This window comes from Colletotrichum spaethianum (assembly GCF_022836535.1).
Source record: "Colletotrichum spaethianum MAFF 239500 DNA, contig02, whole genome shotgun sequence".
In the NCBI taxonomy this organism is placed as follows: domain Eukaryota; kingdom Fungi; phylum Ascomycota; class Sordariomycetes; order Glomerellales; family Glomerellaceae; genus Colletotrichum; species Colletotrichum spaethianum.
Window position 1 is genome coordinate 2097968 of NW_026054772.1, and position 17084 is coordinate 2115051.

Sequence of the window (17084 nt, forward strand, 5' to 3'; positions counted from 1 at the left end):
TCGACCAAGCATATGACAAGAATCCAAAGCCTGAAAAAACAGAACAAATGTTGTGGACATTCCTAATTATCCAAGAAGTTACACCTATCATTACTACACCTCATGAAGCTTGAAACAGCTGGCGAAGAGAGTTGTGAATACCATGATGAGAATGTCCAAGGATTGATAAAGAAGAATTGGTTTGACTGTGCCCAAAACGGCGATATGCCTCTCTTTAATACCTTCAGCCTATCCCTTGCTGCGTGCTCGTATACTCCGATCTGATCAGTGGCATCCCTTAGATATTTCACCGAGACATTGTGAAGTGGGCGAAAAGGGGCAGGGGCAAGGCAGGGATGAATTAAGTGGATTCAACCACAGAGACAACATAGGAGCACCCCTAACTGGGTAGTTTGGATGGATGTAGGGAAAGTTCGTATACTTTTGTAAATGTCAAAGACTTTCATGCGTGGATTGATTCTGATTAACTTGCAAAGATCCGAGTGAAGGGAGGTTTTAGCATCCATCTGGAAAACTAACATGATACAACCCTCTGAGAACAGAGTGCGGCTATTTCATCAGTGCAAGATGCCATTTAGCCGCATCTAACCACTTCGGGTGAAACACAGCCACACAGCAGATACGTGCACACTTTCAGATGTATCTATACAAAGCTTCACAGCAACCTCTTCTATCCTATCCATTTACCATATTCCGTACTCTAACTAATAACCTACGCGAACCCTAACCACTTACCCTAACCTGATCTTCGCATGAATGTTAGACAGAGTATGGGACATGGTAAATGGATAGGATATAAGAGGTTGTATTCTTGAGGAGCAATGCTTTGAAAATATGGGTCTGATTGTGGCTGTGTGGCGAAGGTGATGAAAGTGGCTAGATACGGCTAAATAGCATTTTGCCTACGGTCAGATAGCCGTACGTCTAAGAACAGAACCCATCTTCATTATTGCAGTTGGTTATTGAGACAGTAAACAAAGACAAAGCAGGTAGATTTCGAGGGGCTATGGGGCACAGAGCGGAATTGTTTCGCTGTGAAGAATCCCAGATCTGCCACTCCGGCTCTGCTCAGATTTGAAAGTGAGGAAAGTTGCCTCAAATCACGAGGACATTCGTATTTTCTCAATGATAAATTTCCTTCCAACCTGCAAAGGTAGACTTTGCATGAAACGAAGATTCTGTCCTTGATATGCCACGGGAAATGAGGTCAATAATCGACTTCCAAGGTTATATTAGTTAGGGCCATTTTACAGCGGTTCAAACCTCAACCTACTCCTGAGTACCTTTTCAAGTTTGAAGGGCAATTGCTTGAGAAAAATTGCGATTGAAATATACCATTTAAATGCATTCAGCCGATCTAATGGTAGAAATCAATTCTATCAGCAAATCCCATTCTTTCGGACGAGTCTATCGGAAATAACTTGATGCGCTACTAAAGGACAGATACAGGATTGGAATATGCGACAAAAATCCGTTCTGGATTCTAGATGTAATCGGAAGACTTATGATGCGAGCCTTTCACAGGCCAAATTATCTCTCAACAGTTTGGTGTATGTGATTTAAACATGAAGATTAATGGAGAAGCTTAGCAGCGAGAATGCCGTTCGGCTTCATTACAGCATCAAATTATAGGAAATAAATAGCTTGTTAAGCTGTTACCAAATAGCTTGGGCTAACATTCTAGAAAGCTTGAGCATATCTAGTGATTTAAATGATTCAAAACTTTCGTTTCAGGCGGTCCATGGCCTTCGGATTCATTGAGCTTGGCAACCACGTCGTTTTTAGGTACCATTACCTTGGGGAAGGATAAACATTTCAATTGGAAGACGTACATAGTGAATTCTGGTAAGCTACAACAGCCAAAATTCCACGTTTTTATGCCCCTGCTTCCTTACTCGTACGAGAAAAGATGGTTCTTTGCCAATACTTTCACTGGTATTCTCTGAATATGCTTGAATCTTCCGGGATGTACTTCAACCAAAGTCTTGTACATTTAGCACAACACAAGATCGTTCACTAGATATGTGATTATCGAGATGGGAAACGAAGGATAGTTTCTAGAGTTGCAGTAGCACATGTTGCCAGACGGTATCATTAAAAAAAACAATAACATAGTTGACAGATTTTGGAAGGCTAGTTACAGACCGCTTTCATAATTTTGAAACAATAACTGATATAGCTCAGCTGATTAAAGACGGAACTTTACAACATCTGGAAAGCCTTTGGCAATTGAGGGATCTGGATTTGAAGATGAAATCACTCGATACCAACAGATTGAGAAATGGGCCATTGTAGCTGTTAGGTATGCCGCAGCTAAACAGCACGGCTGCAACTCAAGTGTGAACGAAGACTTATATGAATCCGGTTTGCGTGCAATACTAATATAAACGATACTGACCTAAAACTTGATCACGACCAATATTAGGCACCTGAAACCCCATCAACTGATGCTATCGTGAAATGAAGCTATGGTATGTTCACTACTACTGCTATTCCAATGACTGTCTACCTGGAGACCAGTAATAGTCTCAATACGTATTCTCACAGAAACACAAGGTAATGCATGCTCCCCTACATCAATGCAAAGCTAAACATTGTTTGATAACGCATAGGTGATGAGATAAGATTTAAAACCCCCATCACAGTGATATCTACCCGCCTGGTGTGAAGTTGATCGTAGCGATCTTGGGGAAAGGCAAATGCCAGAAAGACGATGATGCGATCGACGTCATTCGTGACATCGGGTCGGTCACTGGCAAGAAGTACTGCACAACCTTTGGCCATATGATCGGAAATCAAGCAGTGGGTTTTCCTGTTCAAGAGTCAGAGCTAAACATGCATCCAAATGGCACAAAATTACGGTGAACTCTATGTTGAGCTACTGCTCTCTATCGGTTGAGATGTTACCAGGTCAGAGTAGTACTGGTAGCAATACTTGGTTAAGTTGACGGGGCTCTGGCAGTGCATGCATGCGTGAGATATCACCCAGGAATCCCAACTATGTCACTTGCGTTATTGATGATAATTGGTTTTATCTCGACAACGAGGTTGCCTCAACGCATGTGGAGATGTCACAAGAGCAACCAGCCTCTAGAACGTTCCGCTTGGGCAAGGTCAACATGGACTTTCTCCATTGCGTCGGCATGTGGCCGTATTAGGACAATTAACGCCGGGATGTTCCCTTGCTGTGCGACTTAGCAAGGAAAAAGAAATGTGCACCTGCTAGGGAGGAAATCGTGCATTAGAGCCGCGGGTCCGTGTGTCCGCTTCAAGCATCCAACAGGCCGAGACCATTCGTTTGCCATGTATGACTCGCTCACCGGTTCCCGGTCCCAAAGGATCGGGAGACGGAGAGCCGCATGGTGATAGACAGGGGCAGATCGGGTGGGAGTCGGGTATTGCCAGGGGCGAAGAAAAGGAGCATCGAGGACTTAGGACCGATGACGAAAGGGCAATCTCACAAATTCCAAGCACATTATTTTTGGCCCAGGGATGTCGAGGCTGTATGCTGTCGTTATCGAGAAAGCTCAGGAGGGCGCCGGGCGGAACGCCACAGACAAGATTCAAGCTCTAAGCTTGTCCCACGGGAATGCACGCTTATTGAGGGTTGGGAGCGGCGGGTTTGTTTTTTCTTCCTGCGTCGGAGTTATTGATTGGTCCCTTGTTGAGGCTGTCTCCCTCGTTGGATTGCGGAGAAGGTGAGACATTGCCATCGGATGAGCTCCTCGACCAGGCGATCCATTCTTGACCGCCTGGCTAAACTCACTGGAGCAAACAGTAATGAGACACGATAGCGAAAGAACGGCGGTCGACGTACGGAGATGGGTTGGGTGGCGTTTCTGAGAGACGAAGTGGGCAGGTCTCAGGCATGCAAGCTCATCTTGTCCCTCGGGAGACAATGTCAGCGAAAGGGAGAGACTGCAATGTAGACAGCTCATCGATGATTCTGGGCTGATCCTGAGCGAGGCAATGGGGGCCATCACAAGGTATAAGAGAAGGACGGATCTCCAGCTACTGGTCTGTCTTTCTTTCCCTCCTCACCCTCATCATCATTACACTCCGCATCCTTAGCTCCCTCACCTTCTCTCTTGCCTCGTTTCACTCGTTTACGACCCGAGGTCCAGTCATTCATTACTTGCTTTCGTCACTCGTTTAGCCATGCGCAGCATCGCTTTCAGCGCCCTCGTGGGCCAGGCCCTCGTGGGCGGTGTCATGGGACAGTTCACCAACACCACCACCACGGCCGCTCCCGTGGCGACTCCTCCTCCCAGCGGCTACGCGGGGGGTGGCACCCTCGCCTACTCCGGCACCGTGCCGTTCGGCCTCATCAGGACCATCGCGACGGGCCAGGCCATCAACGTGCAGTTCGGCGACCAGACTCTCCTTCTCACGTCTTTGGGCTGCAAGGTTGTCCCTCCTGGACAGTCTCCGTTCGTGGCGACCGGCGCGTTCTCCCCCGACGGTCAGAGTGATCAGAGCTGTGTGACGGCCTGCTTGGCAGGGTTTGCCAGATTCAGCTCCTACATCGGATCTACGTGCTACTGTGGCTCAACAGTGAGAACGGACTTGGCGCAGATCCAGTGTCCTGGAGCTGCCCCTGGCAAAGTGCGTCGCCAGACGAGCAACGGCGCTGCTCAAATCATCCAAGCTAATGCTGCGGCCGGTGCCTCTTCCACTTCATCTTCGACTTCAATCACCTCCACTTCCAGCTCCAGCTCATCGCGCTCGTCCACTTCCAGCAGCAGCTTCAGCTCCAGCAGCTCCTCTAGCAGCTCGATCTCCACCAGCACCAGCACCTCGAGCGGCAGCACCAGCACCTCGAGTGGCAGCACCAGCGTCACCTCGAGCGGCAGCACCAGTGTCACCTCGAGCGGCAGCGCCAGCGTCACCTCGAGCGGCAGCACCAGTGTCACCTCTGGCTCCATCGCCAGCACCACGACCACTGATGGCAGCGGCGGAGAATTCCCTCCCGAGAGTTCGACCACGACTGACTCGGCCACTTCTTCTTCCACTGCCTCGGTGTCTCCCAACCCTGTCAACGTTGGTGGCTTCACTTACCTTGGCTGCTTCGGATCTCCTTCCAGCTTCCCGACTTTCACTCTGACTCTGTCCGCCGAGGTCATGACCATCGACCGCTGTATCGCTGCTTGCACCGTCAGCAAGCGCTACGCTGCCGTCTTTGGCAACGACTGCTTCTGCGGCGACTTTGTCGACGATGTCAACGAGGTCAAGGCCCCCGAGGAGCAGTGCAACATTCCTTGCCCTGGTAACTCTGCCCAGCGCTGCGGTGGCCGTGCTTCTGCTCCTCTTCTCAAGCGCCAGTTGCCTGGAGTTATCGCTTCCGACATCCGCTTCACCATCTACGTCAACCCTGCCGTCAACGCCACCGTCCCTGGAGCTTCCGGTAGTACCACCTCGGTTGTCACTACCACCGTCAGCGGTACTGTGACTGTCGTCACCACCGTTGTCCCCACGGGCTTGCTTCCCACTGGCGGCCTTTGCGCCAACGGGAAGTGCGGCAACATTCCCTGTTTCGGCGACGACTGTTACAAGGTCATTGTTGGGTACGGTGAATTCTGTGGCTTCGACTACACTTGCATCGGCCCTGACTGCTTGCGTCGCCTTGTTTGCAACGATGGTGTCTGGCGCCCCGAGGCCTGCAACGGTTACGACTGTGGCCGCAAGATTGTGTGCACCTCTGGCAAGTGCAAGTACGTCACCATTGGCATGGCCGAGTACGACCAGAAGATCACCTGCTACGGAAACTTCTGCAAGGTCGAGGCCTGCACTGGCGATTTGTGCAACAAGAAGTACGTCTGCGCCGACGGCTCCTGCACCTTCCAGACTTGCCCCTTTGCGGATGCCGGCAAGAAGTTCGACTGCACCGGCGACAACTGCACTATTGTCAAGACTTGCGACGTCTGCCCTACCCCGGCGCCTCCTTGTGAGAAGTGTGTCATTGTCATTCCCCGGCCTCCCGTCACCACCACTGCTTGCAACGGCTCCGTCTGCACCACCGTGACTATCTCGCCGCCTGCCATCACCAAGACACCGTACCAGACTGAGCCCCCGGTTACCATCTTGATCCCTTCTCTGCCGCCCGCCGTCGGGACTACCCGCTCTCAGCTGCCGCCCACCATTGGGACTGGCATAAGCATTTCCACGCCCACCACCGTTGTGACTGCTGGAACCAGCAAGCTCGTCGCCAGCTTTGGCGCTCTTGCCTTCAGCGTCATGGCCGCTGCTCTTCTCCTTTAAGGGGTCCATCTAAGCAGGAATGGTTATTGTTCTTCACTTCTATGGACACCTTCGGGGAGTCTGAGTAATTCTTTTCGAGGGGTGGTTTGGGGTATGGGTGATGGCTTCTTCTTCGACAGTGGCATGGCGGTTTCGGAGAGTGTCTTGGTGCCCTCTCTGCTCGGCTATGGATGGACTTTGAGAAACGATTTGACGATATAGATAATAAAGCGTGTCTTTCACCACACAAACCTGGTCTCTCGATACTGTGACATGTCTGCTCGGAACTTCAATACAAAGTCAAGTGCCTCGCGCCGCGTCCCAGTTGCCACTTTCCGCGTTGCATTGCAGCCAATCACTTAATGATGCAGCCGGTCGAGTGATTCCGTCAGGCATGCCAGAACGTGTTAGACCCTTTCTCTTGGCCCTTGAATTAACTCAGATGGGCTCATGATAGTTTCTCGCTTCTGCAACAACATTTGGGCCTTTTCCGAAGACAAACGGGATCGTGCGGTCGAGGCTCTGAAGCCCGCACTTGATTGTAGGCCGGAACGTGACCCACATGTGCGGAGCCGAACTTTCAGGGCCCGTTTAGCCGAAGCCTCGTTGGGACGGAGCCTCGATGGAGAGTCGAGGCGTAATACACTACAAATGCCTGACCGTTGCCGCCCAATCGAAACTATGCACGTGCCGATGAAATCGTGCCGGGCCGCAATGTTGAGCATATATGCTACCTAGGCCGGGGTTGCATATTGCTTCTGGAACAAAGAAGCTAGCCAACCTCGAAGCACTTTCTGACGCAAGGCGCAGTGCATACAACTTATCCATTTTATGTACAAAAGATGGCAAAGTCACTTTGCAGAGAATGAGAAGGCGGGTGGGTGTCAGCGTCATCCTTCCGAGCAAACGTCGCATCCGCTCCTTTGCGCGTTTCAGCACGTGGGAGGCCCAGGCGGCGCTGCAACGGCGTTCCAAGGTTGAGATCGGGCACAGATGGTCCGGACTTTTTGGATTGTTACCTTGGAGTAACTTGTTAGCTTCCTGCTGCAACGGTGGAAGGGGGGGGGGGGGAAGGTCGAGATCGGTTCTGGATGCAGGGCGCTACTCAAAAGAGGCGTCGCTTGACACATGAGCGTGCTTCTAGCCTGCGGTGTACCTATGACAGATCGATGACAGGAGGGAAAATAACACGCACTCCCAGCACAGCAGCTGGTGTCGCCGAGGGAGGCCAGGAGAGCTATCTAATGTTTGGTTGCAGGCCCCCGAGAAGAGCCCCTTCGCCGTTTCCAACGGAAGCTTGTCTCAGTGTCGCGTTCCTCGACCTTCCCCCCTTCCCCTTTGCCCTCAAGCGGTCCTGTTTTGCAACCTAGGACCCCTTCCGGGACGAAAAAGGCCACAGAATGAACCGCGCTGTTTCTCGGACGGGCCATTGCCCCCCAACCTGCAAACCCAATTCCCTCGGTCTTCCTTCGACGTCGGTGCGGTCCTTCTCTTGCATACCTTCTCAGCCCGAGCTCTCACCACTTCATTCGTGAGATCAGAAGAAAGAATAAGTAGGTACCGGTGCGCTGACGGACTGTTCCGAAGCCGCTCTCTCACCGAACAACTGAGACTGACTGCACACACACACGGATACCATCCTACCACTTACTTGACACTGACCTTTCCAGACGCGGCCGGGGCACATGGACGAACCTTATCTGGACCAACACGGCTTCCTCCCCCGCGTCTTTCATTCGCACTACTACCGCCTCTTTTCCCCGTCATCCTCGTGCTGACCGACTTCCATATCTCCATTCCACTTAACCTCCGGCTTGCTCCAACCATTCCCAAATCACCTCACCGCAACTCCTGGACACCGGTCAGGATCCGCGCCAGCAGCCCCAGCATTCGCTGCGTGCATTCCCCATTGTATCTAGACGGACGATTGAGCGTCACAGTATCAGCTTCGCTCGTCTGGGACCTACTGGATCGATTTGTTTCCGTTGTTGCAGCACCGTCGCAGCAGCAGCAGCATCAACAGTAGCAGGAGGAAGTGTCAGCCAGGACGCGGGCGTCTCGCCCGACTCAGTCCGCCATGGCGTCCGACTCGAACAACGACGCAGCTGTTCCTCATCGCCAGCCCAAGAACCAGCACCGGCAGCAACAGCTCAAGAAGAAGTGGAAAACGCTTTGGCTGAGAGGTCTGTCGGTTCGCATCCGCCCACAGAAGGATACTCCGCGGGCGGCATCGGCAACAGCCGGAGGAGAGCCAAGCTCGGCTGTGCCCAGCGTCGAGAGGGGCACCCAGACCATCACCAACACCACGACCACGGAAAGGCGGCACAGTCACCCACTGCGGCAGCAAACAGAACCGCGCGTGCGTGCAGGCGAGTCAGACGCCCTTCTCGCGGACTCTGACCCCTCGACGACCATGTCGACCACATCCGCCTCGCATTCGCCGGCAACGTCAACCACCGCTCAGACCACCACCGTCACCTCGTCGTCTTCGTCTTCATCCTCGACGTCACTCAGCATCAGCGTCGGCGCTTCCATCGGGAATTTCCCGTCGACATCGTCCGCCCCATGTCCCACTTGTGGCCAACGGCGCCACATCGACCTCCACCGGCCGCCGACCCCAGTGAAACTCGAGGACCGCTTCCAATTCCGGTCCGGCGTGCCGTACGGGCCTTGGACAATCACCCACCCTCCACCCCGGGCCCTGCCGTCCTCGCAGGCCGGTTCCTTGGAGGCACCCGCGCCGTCTAACGAGTGCACCCGCGCCGGGAACGTCTCCGAACCCCTCACCACATTCCACCCCTTCTCTCGCCTGCCACCGGAGCTCCGGTCCAAGATCCTCCGCTTCTACCTGGAACGGCCGCGCATCGTCGAGATACGATGCATGAATGACCTGAAAAAGATCCATTTCGCGCCCAACGCCCTCGGCAACCTCGCATCCAACATTGCATGGAGCGCCGACAACACCCTCCCGGCCTTGATGTGGGTGAACCGCGAATGCCGCGCCGAGACGCGCGCCTTCTACCGCGTGCAGCTGCCGATGCACCCCACCAACAAGATTGCCTGGCCAGTCCTCATCAACCCGGACTTTGACACGGTCATTTTCACGTTTCCCTGGAGCAGCGAGATCCCGCTCGACATCTTCCTGAGCGACTGTCTCGCCTTCGACCCGCTGGGCGTGGGCATCCGGCACTTTGGCACGCGCGACCGCGGTGGGCCCGAGACGTGGGACCTGACGCCGGTGCCGGGATGCGCGCCCCTGTCAAAGAGCCTGGCGAACCTGGAGTCCTACACGGAGGCGATCCAGCTGATGGACGACCGCGCGGCGGCTCGGTTCCCGGTGTGGATGATCCACGAGGGCTACCTCACGAGCGGGATTCCCGCCAAGAACGCCTTCTACCAGGACGTGCCCCGTCTCCTCCTGAGCAACGACTACGAGCCCCCCGACGCGACGAACCAGCGCACGGCGCTGGAGGTCCTGCGCGCGCAGCTCGGGGAATACCTGACCCGCGAGGTGGCGAAGAAACTAGTCATGCAGCGGATGTTTTACCGCAAGTACTTCCGGCACTTGAGGATGAAGTGTACTAAGACGGACCTTGCGGGGCTGGGCATGGTGCGACAGGTCCCCGGCGGCGAGACCGAGGAATTCTTTTTGAGCAATGGGAGGGAAGTTATGGGCCCGCGGAAGAAGCGGCGATGTGTGTTGGACGTACGGCCGAGCAGTAGTTGGCATCTGTGGGACGACGATTGATTCATTTTGGGAACGAAGTGTATGGAGTAATGAAGTTTCGGACATATGGGCGAAAGCTGTCGTAGGCTGGCCGTGAGGAGATTTTGGACTATTTTAGATGGGGTTCTAGCGCCAGGCCAGCAGTCACAAATACTCTCATCAATATATACAGTCGATAGATACAGAAGCAAGAGTTCAGAATGAAGGCATCAGCCGTATTGGCACATAGGCAACATCGATACTCCGTCGCACATCATATTGGGCACTAAAACCTACTCAAACGCGATGAGTAATTCGTCGCCCGTCTCCTAAAGCGATCTAGGGTATATATTATAATGAGCGTGGAAGCCGCCGCCCTGGTTTCTACAGCACCGAACAAAGTCGGGAGTATATCCGCTGTGGTCATATCCGTCATACCATAGTACAGGTGTCTTCATGCAGTCTTTTGTTCGTCCCATACCGTACCGTACTCCTCATCGTCTCCATGTTCAAATGGTTCGATGCTCTCTTTCATGTTCCGACTCCTCCAATGTCATTACAAAAACCAAAAGAATACGGCAAAAGGGGACTGAGCACAGCTCAAAGTCCTCGGCATCCTGTGCAATCTCATACCACAACTCCACTACGCAAAGTTGTCCTTCTCATCCTGGACAGCCTTGGGCGCCGAGATCTTGCCCTGCAACACACCGCCCCGTTCGGCGGCCCCGGCGGAGCTAGCCTGGCCGGCCTTCCTCCGCCTCAAGTAGTCGCGGACGTTGAGCGAGATATCGAGGCCCGAAATCGACGATCCGAGCACAAAGACCGTCGACAGACTGAAGCCAACGACGAGCGACAAGTCAAAGGGGACGATCTGCGTGAAGCACAACGCCACGGAGCTCAAATCCGCAAAGCCGGTGATGACGCAGAGGAAAGAAAGGGCAAGGAAAAGCTGGTTGACAATGACGCGGATGCCGGGCAGGCCCAGGGACGTAGGTGGCGGCGGGGCGCGGGAAGAGTTGGCTGGTACGGGCGGCGCGCGGGCTTTGACCGCCAGGTGGAGGAGAAAGGCACCCAGGCCGACAAAGGTTGTGATAAGGCTGATGATCTGTGATGAAAGCGTCAGTTTATGCAAAGGTCAAAAGACAGAGAGGCGGATGGCGACTTACACCGTGGGCGGTGCGGAAGTGGGTCGACTTGGCCGTGACGAGCGCGCCAAAGATCAAAACAGCAACGATGGAGGGTCCCATGACAAAGAGCCACAGGATGTTGTTCCACTTGTGGACGTTCGGCAGGACCTGGGGTGCGTTGATGCGGAGGAGGAGGTTGCGCGAATGTTCCAGGCCGATGGCCAGGGGAAGGACGTTGACGTAGGCAATGATGGCCAAAAGAACTAAGGAGCGGAACTGTTAGCTTGATTTCTGACGCGCCTGCCAATGTTTCTTCGACTTACTGTGGATAACGAGGAACGCGATCCAGCCAGGCAGCTTGAACCCGTTGACCTCGATGGCGTTGGCGGCAGCCGTGACGCCGTTGCCCAGAGAGTCGCGAATCATACCGCCGTCGATGGCGTAGGTGTTTCCCTCGTTGGAAATCCTGATTGTGCCGGTAGGGACCACCTGCTTGAGAATCTTTGTGGCGTTGCTGTCGCCGTTAAACATGTCGAGCGAGATCGTCTTGCTCCGGATCAGGCCCAGGCCGATGAGACCCAGACCGCCGACACCCTGACAGGTGAGGGCGTTGACGCCGGCCTGCGCGGCTGTGGAGATAGTCTGGGCGTTGATCACGACGGAGAGGTTGAACCCGTTGGAAGTGTCGACGGAGACGGCGGGCGGGGGGTCCTGACGGGTGACGAGACCCAAGCTTCGGCGCTGAGCGGGAGTGGCCGGTGCGGGTGCCGATGCCGCCGAAGCGCTTGCGGCGGGAACAGGAGTTCCTTGCGGGTTCTTGGCCAGCCCGTAGATGACCAGAACACCCTGCCCGCCAATACCGCTGCCAAAGCCGGTGGAGGCGCCGCCGAGCGAGTCGTCAAACTGGACCTTGGAATCCGGCATCGCACCCGTAGGGATCGTGGCGTTGCCCGCGAAGATGGACTGCACGCCGCCCATGCTCTGGATGGAGTCGCCGGCGCCCTGGAGGAAGCCGCGGGCGAAACCCTGCGCAACCTTGCCGATCTCAATCTGCTGGCCGTTGAAGTCAATGGTCGACGGGATCCCGCCACCATTCTGGGTCGCCTTCATGGCGCCGCCCGCCTTGTTGAGCAACTCGGTCGCGGTGCCGTTCTGCAGGAAGCTGCTGGTCAGGGCCTTGGCAAAGGTCTGCGAGACGCCGCCAAAGTCGATGGAGCCGTCCGGCATCTGCTGCATGAGCACGTCCGAGTCGGGCTGAAGGCCGAGGCCGACGGTGGCGCCCTGGCCCAGACCCTTGCCGAAGCCCGAGGCGGCGGCCGGGAGGATGCGCATGATCTGGCGCACGGAGTCGGAGTTGCTGGCCTGGCTGAAGAGCTGGTTGGTGTCGATGTTGGAGGACACGGTCTTGGTGAGCGCGAAGCCAAAGGTGCCGAGGACGTTGGGGATGCTCGAGTCGTTTGGGGGCGCGAGGTTGGCCGCGTTGGCGTTGAGCTTGAGGCCGGCTACGGTGCCGTTGCCGATGCCCGTGGCCAGAGCGAGGGCGATGGGCTGGAGCTGGTCCGAGAAGTTTCCGCCCACTTTGGAGAGATCGACGGAGCTGAGAAGGGTCGAGGTCAGGCCGACGCCCAGATTCTGGATCGCAGGGTTCAGGCCGGTCGCCTCCATCTTGTTGTCAGCCGCGACCTTGGCCGCGACCTCCATCGTCTTGGCTTGGGTCGACAGGTTCAGCCCCTGAGCTGTGCCGGCACCGACGCCGATACCGAGGAACATGCCCGGTCCGTTGAGGTTGCTGACCAGCTGGTTTCCGACGTTTTTGAGGCCGTCCGTCAGGGGTTGGAGAAGGCCGCCGAGGACGCCGGGAGACATGTTTCCTGCGGGAGCTGCACCTCCACCGCCGCCAAAAAGGTCGCCAATGCTGGGGAGCTGCCGCTTCTCGACGCCTTCTGTCTCGCCATCGCTCAGGAGATCGTCGTCGTCCAGATCATCGAGGCTCCTCTTGATCTTGTCCTGGTATTCTTGCAGAGCCTCCCTCGTCTGCTGGAGCTCGGGCGAGTCGTAGCGAGCAACCAGCTGGTCGGAGAGATCGACGGTGAATTCAACCATGGACAAGAGGGTCCGCCTGAGCCGGGGGTCGTTCCCGATAGCTTCGACGGTGTCGGGTGTGACGATGGAATCGAGAGCCTGGCCCCATGACCCCAAATCCCGACCCACCACCGCGCGGCTGCTCAGTTTGGGCTCGGGGTAGAGTTGTTGCTTGACTTCCCTGCTGACGCTGAAGACAGAGAACACCATCAGGAAACTGACGCAGAAGGTCATCCAGGCGCTCTGCCTCTGGGGAGGAAGTGGCGCTGGCGTCTGTGATCTCCGCATGGCTTCTTCATCCTGTGGTGATATCTTGTTGTACATGTCCATATTCTCCATGATATCGATATGGGGTGGATGTAATTGGACAAGTCAAGAGTTGTCTACTGTGACATTAAGGGGAAATAACAACCTGGGTATCTCTTACAGACATACAAAAGGAAAAAAAAAAAAGGCAAAAAAAAAAGGCTGCTCAGCAGTCGTGGAAAGGAAGAAGAAGAAAGGGGGATACGGCTCCTTTATGGCACACTTTGATACCGGATAGCCAGATGGGGGTGAAGAAACAAAGAAGGCCCCAAAACGAAAAGATGGGGAGACGAACGGGGACATATCTATAGCAAAGCCCCCAAAACCTGATGATCTCGAGTCTAAAACATGGAGCGGACGATCTTCCTCTTCGGTAGACAGGGAGTCCATATGCGGCGGGATCCCGCTCCACCATGCCGCCGACGCAGAGCCCAGTCGTGGCTCGCCCCGGAAGGGACTGGGAGTGGGACCCGGACGGGGGGAGAAGGAAGCCCCTTGCGAAAATCCCAGACAGGATGTACCGAGGGGCTCACTAATCAGGCTGGGGAGAGGAACCCAGCCGGTACGACGTCAGACAACATCACGAAGTCGAGCGGGTGCCAGAGAGTGACAGGCGCATGTCAGGGAGGAGGAGACTAGTTTACGTTGTCCTATCAAGCACACAGGTTCCAGGATGCAGATGTGAGACCATGGTACGCAGACTGCCCATGCCATGCCATGCCATGCCATCGAGGACGGGACCAAGCAACGCAAAGCCACAGCCAGGTGCGTTCTCTCGGTTCTCGAGTGATTTGATTTTGAGCGTTCCATGGCTTGCGTGACATGAAGCCGAGGAAACAAACAGCGCGAGGGGCCCTGTCTGTCTGCCGTGTCAGAGTTTCGCCGTGACCAACGGGACGACGAGCCGCGCGGGGAGCCAGAAAGAGAGAGAGGGAGAAACAGCGAGGGGTTACATCTGGCGATTTGTTGCGATCCGAGCAGGTCGTGACCGTGTGCAGGACAGGACAGTACAGGACAGAACGTCCAGGCCCAATGGGGTAAACTCGTCACGGTGATAGATGTCAGAAAAGGTAAATCGTGGGCCAAAGTCTCTCTTGATCGGGCCACAAAAGTGTCGAGAAGCTCGCTGTCAGTTGTTAAAGCTTGGATTGTGCGGGTTTCAGACGGCCGAGCGACGTTGCAGAGGCGGCGCCGTGATTGGTTCACGGTTGCTGTCTCTCGTTCAACTGCGATGGTAGCGTACCAGTCTTTGGATGAGGTAAATGGCGATTAAGGCTGTTTATTCCAGGCCGGAAGTGGTCAAAGTGGCCCAGGGCCAAGAGCCGGGAGAGAGCGACAGGGGCAGGGGTTCCATGCGACGCATCAGTACTATGTAACGGTTCCCGCAGTGGCGAGAGCACGACAGCCTGGCACAAGAGTGTGTCGAGTCTATGAGTTGACGGGGGATGTGACACGATCTGACAGGGAGCGCAACGGGCACATACACACACACACACACACACACACACACAGATACCCGACGGCATGGGGTACTTCGTCGCAGCGCCGTCCATGCGCCACAGCACAAGTACCGCTCCCTGCCCCGAGTGATCACCTCGCCCGCAAACCTTTTCCTAACTAGGCAACGCCCTGCAAAGGGGGAAGGCAGGAAGGGGGGGGGCCTCTCTGTTTAGACTGTTTCTGTTCTTGGGACGGAACCGAATACGGCCTGCCTGCCTGCCTATACCTACCGTGTCCAGCCTTAGTCAGCCTTTTTTTTTCTCTTATTCGTTCTACCATACATGGCAGAATCAAAAAGAGAATGAGAGCGCGAAAGGTGACAGGTCAGCCCATCCCGGACAAACGTCGTCCCAATCGCTTTGCGCATGACGCACTCTCCTCCAACTCCCTTCATCCCCGATGCCCACGGCTCGAAAAGGGAACCAACTCATCGTGTCCGCGTTCGCATCATGAAGCACCAACGAACGCACTGCGTTGTTGGTAGTTCATGGTCCGGTGTCTGACTGTCAGACACGACGTCCCTTTTTGGGTGTTTCTGGTGCACACACAGCCTCCCTCTTACCCCACACTCGAGAATACGCAGTACATTCACTCACTGCCTTGCATCACATCACATCACATCACATCGAGCATCACAGCGCCGGACTTTCGCACGTATGCACACGCACTTCACGCACAGAGGACGCGCATCGCCGCATGGCCCACTCCCATTAAACTTTTCCAACGTCTTCTCCCGTCCCATCACGCTTCTGGCGTCCTTCTTCTCGTCCGAGCCAACATTAGCGTAGTCCCTGATTTCGGCAGACAGAAAACTTCTGTCTGACAAGGCAAGCAAGCCTAAGCAATGGACCCGGCACGCGAGGCTGATGGAGGTGGCGGCTTACCAACCCAAATCTCTTCTTTGCAGTCCCATCGGCCGATGTTCCTATCCTCCCAGCCAGCCCAGCAGCCCTCTTGTTCGCCAACTGATGACGACTATGGCGGGGATGCGTTTGAGACCAAGCACCAACATGGAGAATCCCGAACAACTGACACCCATGCCCACTCCGCCTTGCGGGAAAACTGCCCGAGCCCCTGGAGACCCTTGGAAGCATGTAAAGGTTTCGATTTGCGCACTTGGGATGTCGCTCCAGCCAGCAGGTCGGGGAGAACGGCAAGGAAGACGCCCTCACGCGACGACGGCGGTCGCAGTGAAGACGGCGCTTTCCGCCGCTTCCCCGACCTGCCCTATGAGCTGCGCTTGAAAATCTGGCGCATCCACCTCGAGCGGCCACGCATCGTCGTTATCAGGGGCGTTATGGACAGCTCGGGCATCAAGGTTTCCGGCAACGAGTTGGGAAACGTCGTCTGCAACGCCCATTGGTACTGCGAGAACAGGAGCCCGGCCGCCTTTCGCGTGTGCGCAGAATCACGCCGCGAGGCCGTGTCCTTCTTCAGAATCCATCTGCCCTTGCGGTCACCGGACCCTGACGCCCACGGCTACCCGTATCTGAATCAGCGAAACCCGGCGTGGGACCGGATCTACGTCAACCCTGACTGGGACCTTGTCCTGTATCAGGGCGCCTCCAGATCTCTGACAATGCCCATCCTTGCCAGCGACCTGCTGGCCTACGATCCGTTGGGCAGAGGCGTCGCCCACTACGGCTCCAATGACTGGCCAGAGAGCATCTGGCATGTCAATCCGGATCCCGGCTTCAGCATGGCCACCCTGAATGAATCATTTGCCTTCCTCCAAAGCTTCTTCCTGTGCACGCGGTCCACGTCGGACATGGCCCGCCCGCTCGGTGAGGGCTACGTGCACGCCGTGACAGGCGAGGTTGGCCGCGCCGGCATGCTTGATTTTGGCATGCACGCCGTTGACTGGACGCGAGCCTCGCGCTTGGTGGTGCGCACGCCGAACAACAGTATGGTCCGTAAGGCCCTGATGTTCGGCAAAGGAGTCGACCACTCCGTTGTGAACAACCTCGTCACGGCCGAGATGACGACCCGCATCCAAAGGTCCTTGGCCCAGAACCTCTGCTCGACGACCGACGGCTGGGTCATCAGGCTGGCCTGGCAGCCCCCAGACCGCAGCATTTCCCATGTGATGCACCTGACCACGGGCGTGCCGCGGCCGTCAGAGTGAA

The 17084-nt window shown here is 55.6% G+C and overlaps 6 protein-coding genes across 6 annotated transcripts; 4 read left to right on the top strand and 2 right to left on the bottom strand.

Moving 5' to 3' along the window:
- Positions 1–4152: 4152 nt before the first annotated feature.
- On the bottom strand, positions 4153–6267 carry ColSpa_01464 (uncharacterized protein; the record flags this gene model as incomplete). The annotated part of the gene is made up of 3 exons (XM_049267675.1): positions 4153–4478; positions 4993–5032; positions 5059–6267. The coding sequence occupies 3 exons, from the start codon at positions 6265–6267 to the stop codon at positions 4153–4155; spliced, it is 1575 nt and encodes a 524-aa protein (XP_049123632.1).
- Positions 4159–6258, top strand: ColSpa_01463 (uncharacterized protein; the record flags this gene model as incomplete). The annotated part of the gene is made up of 2 exons (XM_049267676.1): positions 4159–4502; positions 5085–6258. 2 exons carry the CDS (start codon positions 4159–4161, stop codon positions 6256–6258), a joined length of 1518 nt encoding a protein of 505 aa, XP_049123633.1.
- Positions 6268–8650: 2383 nt separating the features above from the next.
- ColSpa_01465 (uncharacterized protein) lies at positions 8651–9985 on the top strand (the record flags this gene model as incomplete). The annotated part of the gene is made up of 1 exon (XM_049267677.1): positions 8651–9985. The coding sequence occupies one exon, from the start codon at positions 8651–8653 to the stop codon at positions 9983–9985; it is 1335 nt and encodes a 444-aa protein (XP_049123634.1).
- Positions 9986–10586: 601 nt separating this feature from the next.
- Positions 10587–13491, bottom strand: ColSpa_01467 (uncharacterized protein; the record flags this gene model as incomplete). Its single annotated transcript, XM_049267678.1, has 3 exons — positions 10587–11048; positions 11110–11333; positions 11394–13491. 3 exons carry the CDS (start codon positions 13489–13491, stop codon positions 10587–10589), a joined length of 2784 nt encoding a protein of 927 aa, XP_049123635.1.
- On the top strand, positions 11377–13263 carry ColSpa_01466 (uncharacterized protein; the record flags this gene model as incomplete). The annotated part of the gene is made up of 1 exon (XM_049267679.1): positions 11377–13263. The coding sequence occupies one exon, from the start codon at positions 11377–11379 to the stop codon at positions 13261–13263; it is 1887 nt and encodes a 628-aa protein (XP_049123636.1).
- Positions 13492–15802: 2311 nt separating the features above from the next.
- ColSpa_01468 (uncharacterized protein) lies at positions 15803–17083 on the top strand (the record flags this gene model as incomplete). The annotated part of the gene is made up of 1 exon (XM_049267680.1): positions 15803–17083. One exon carries the CDS (start codon positions 15803–15805, stop codon positions 17081–17083), a length of 1281 nt encoding a protein of 426 aa, XP_049123637.1.
- Position 17084: the final 1 nt, after the last annotated feature.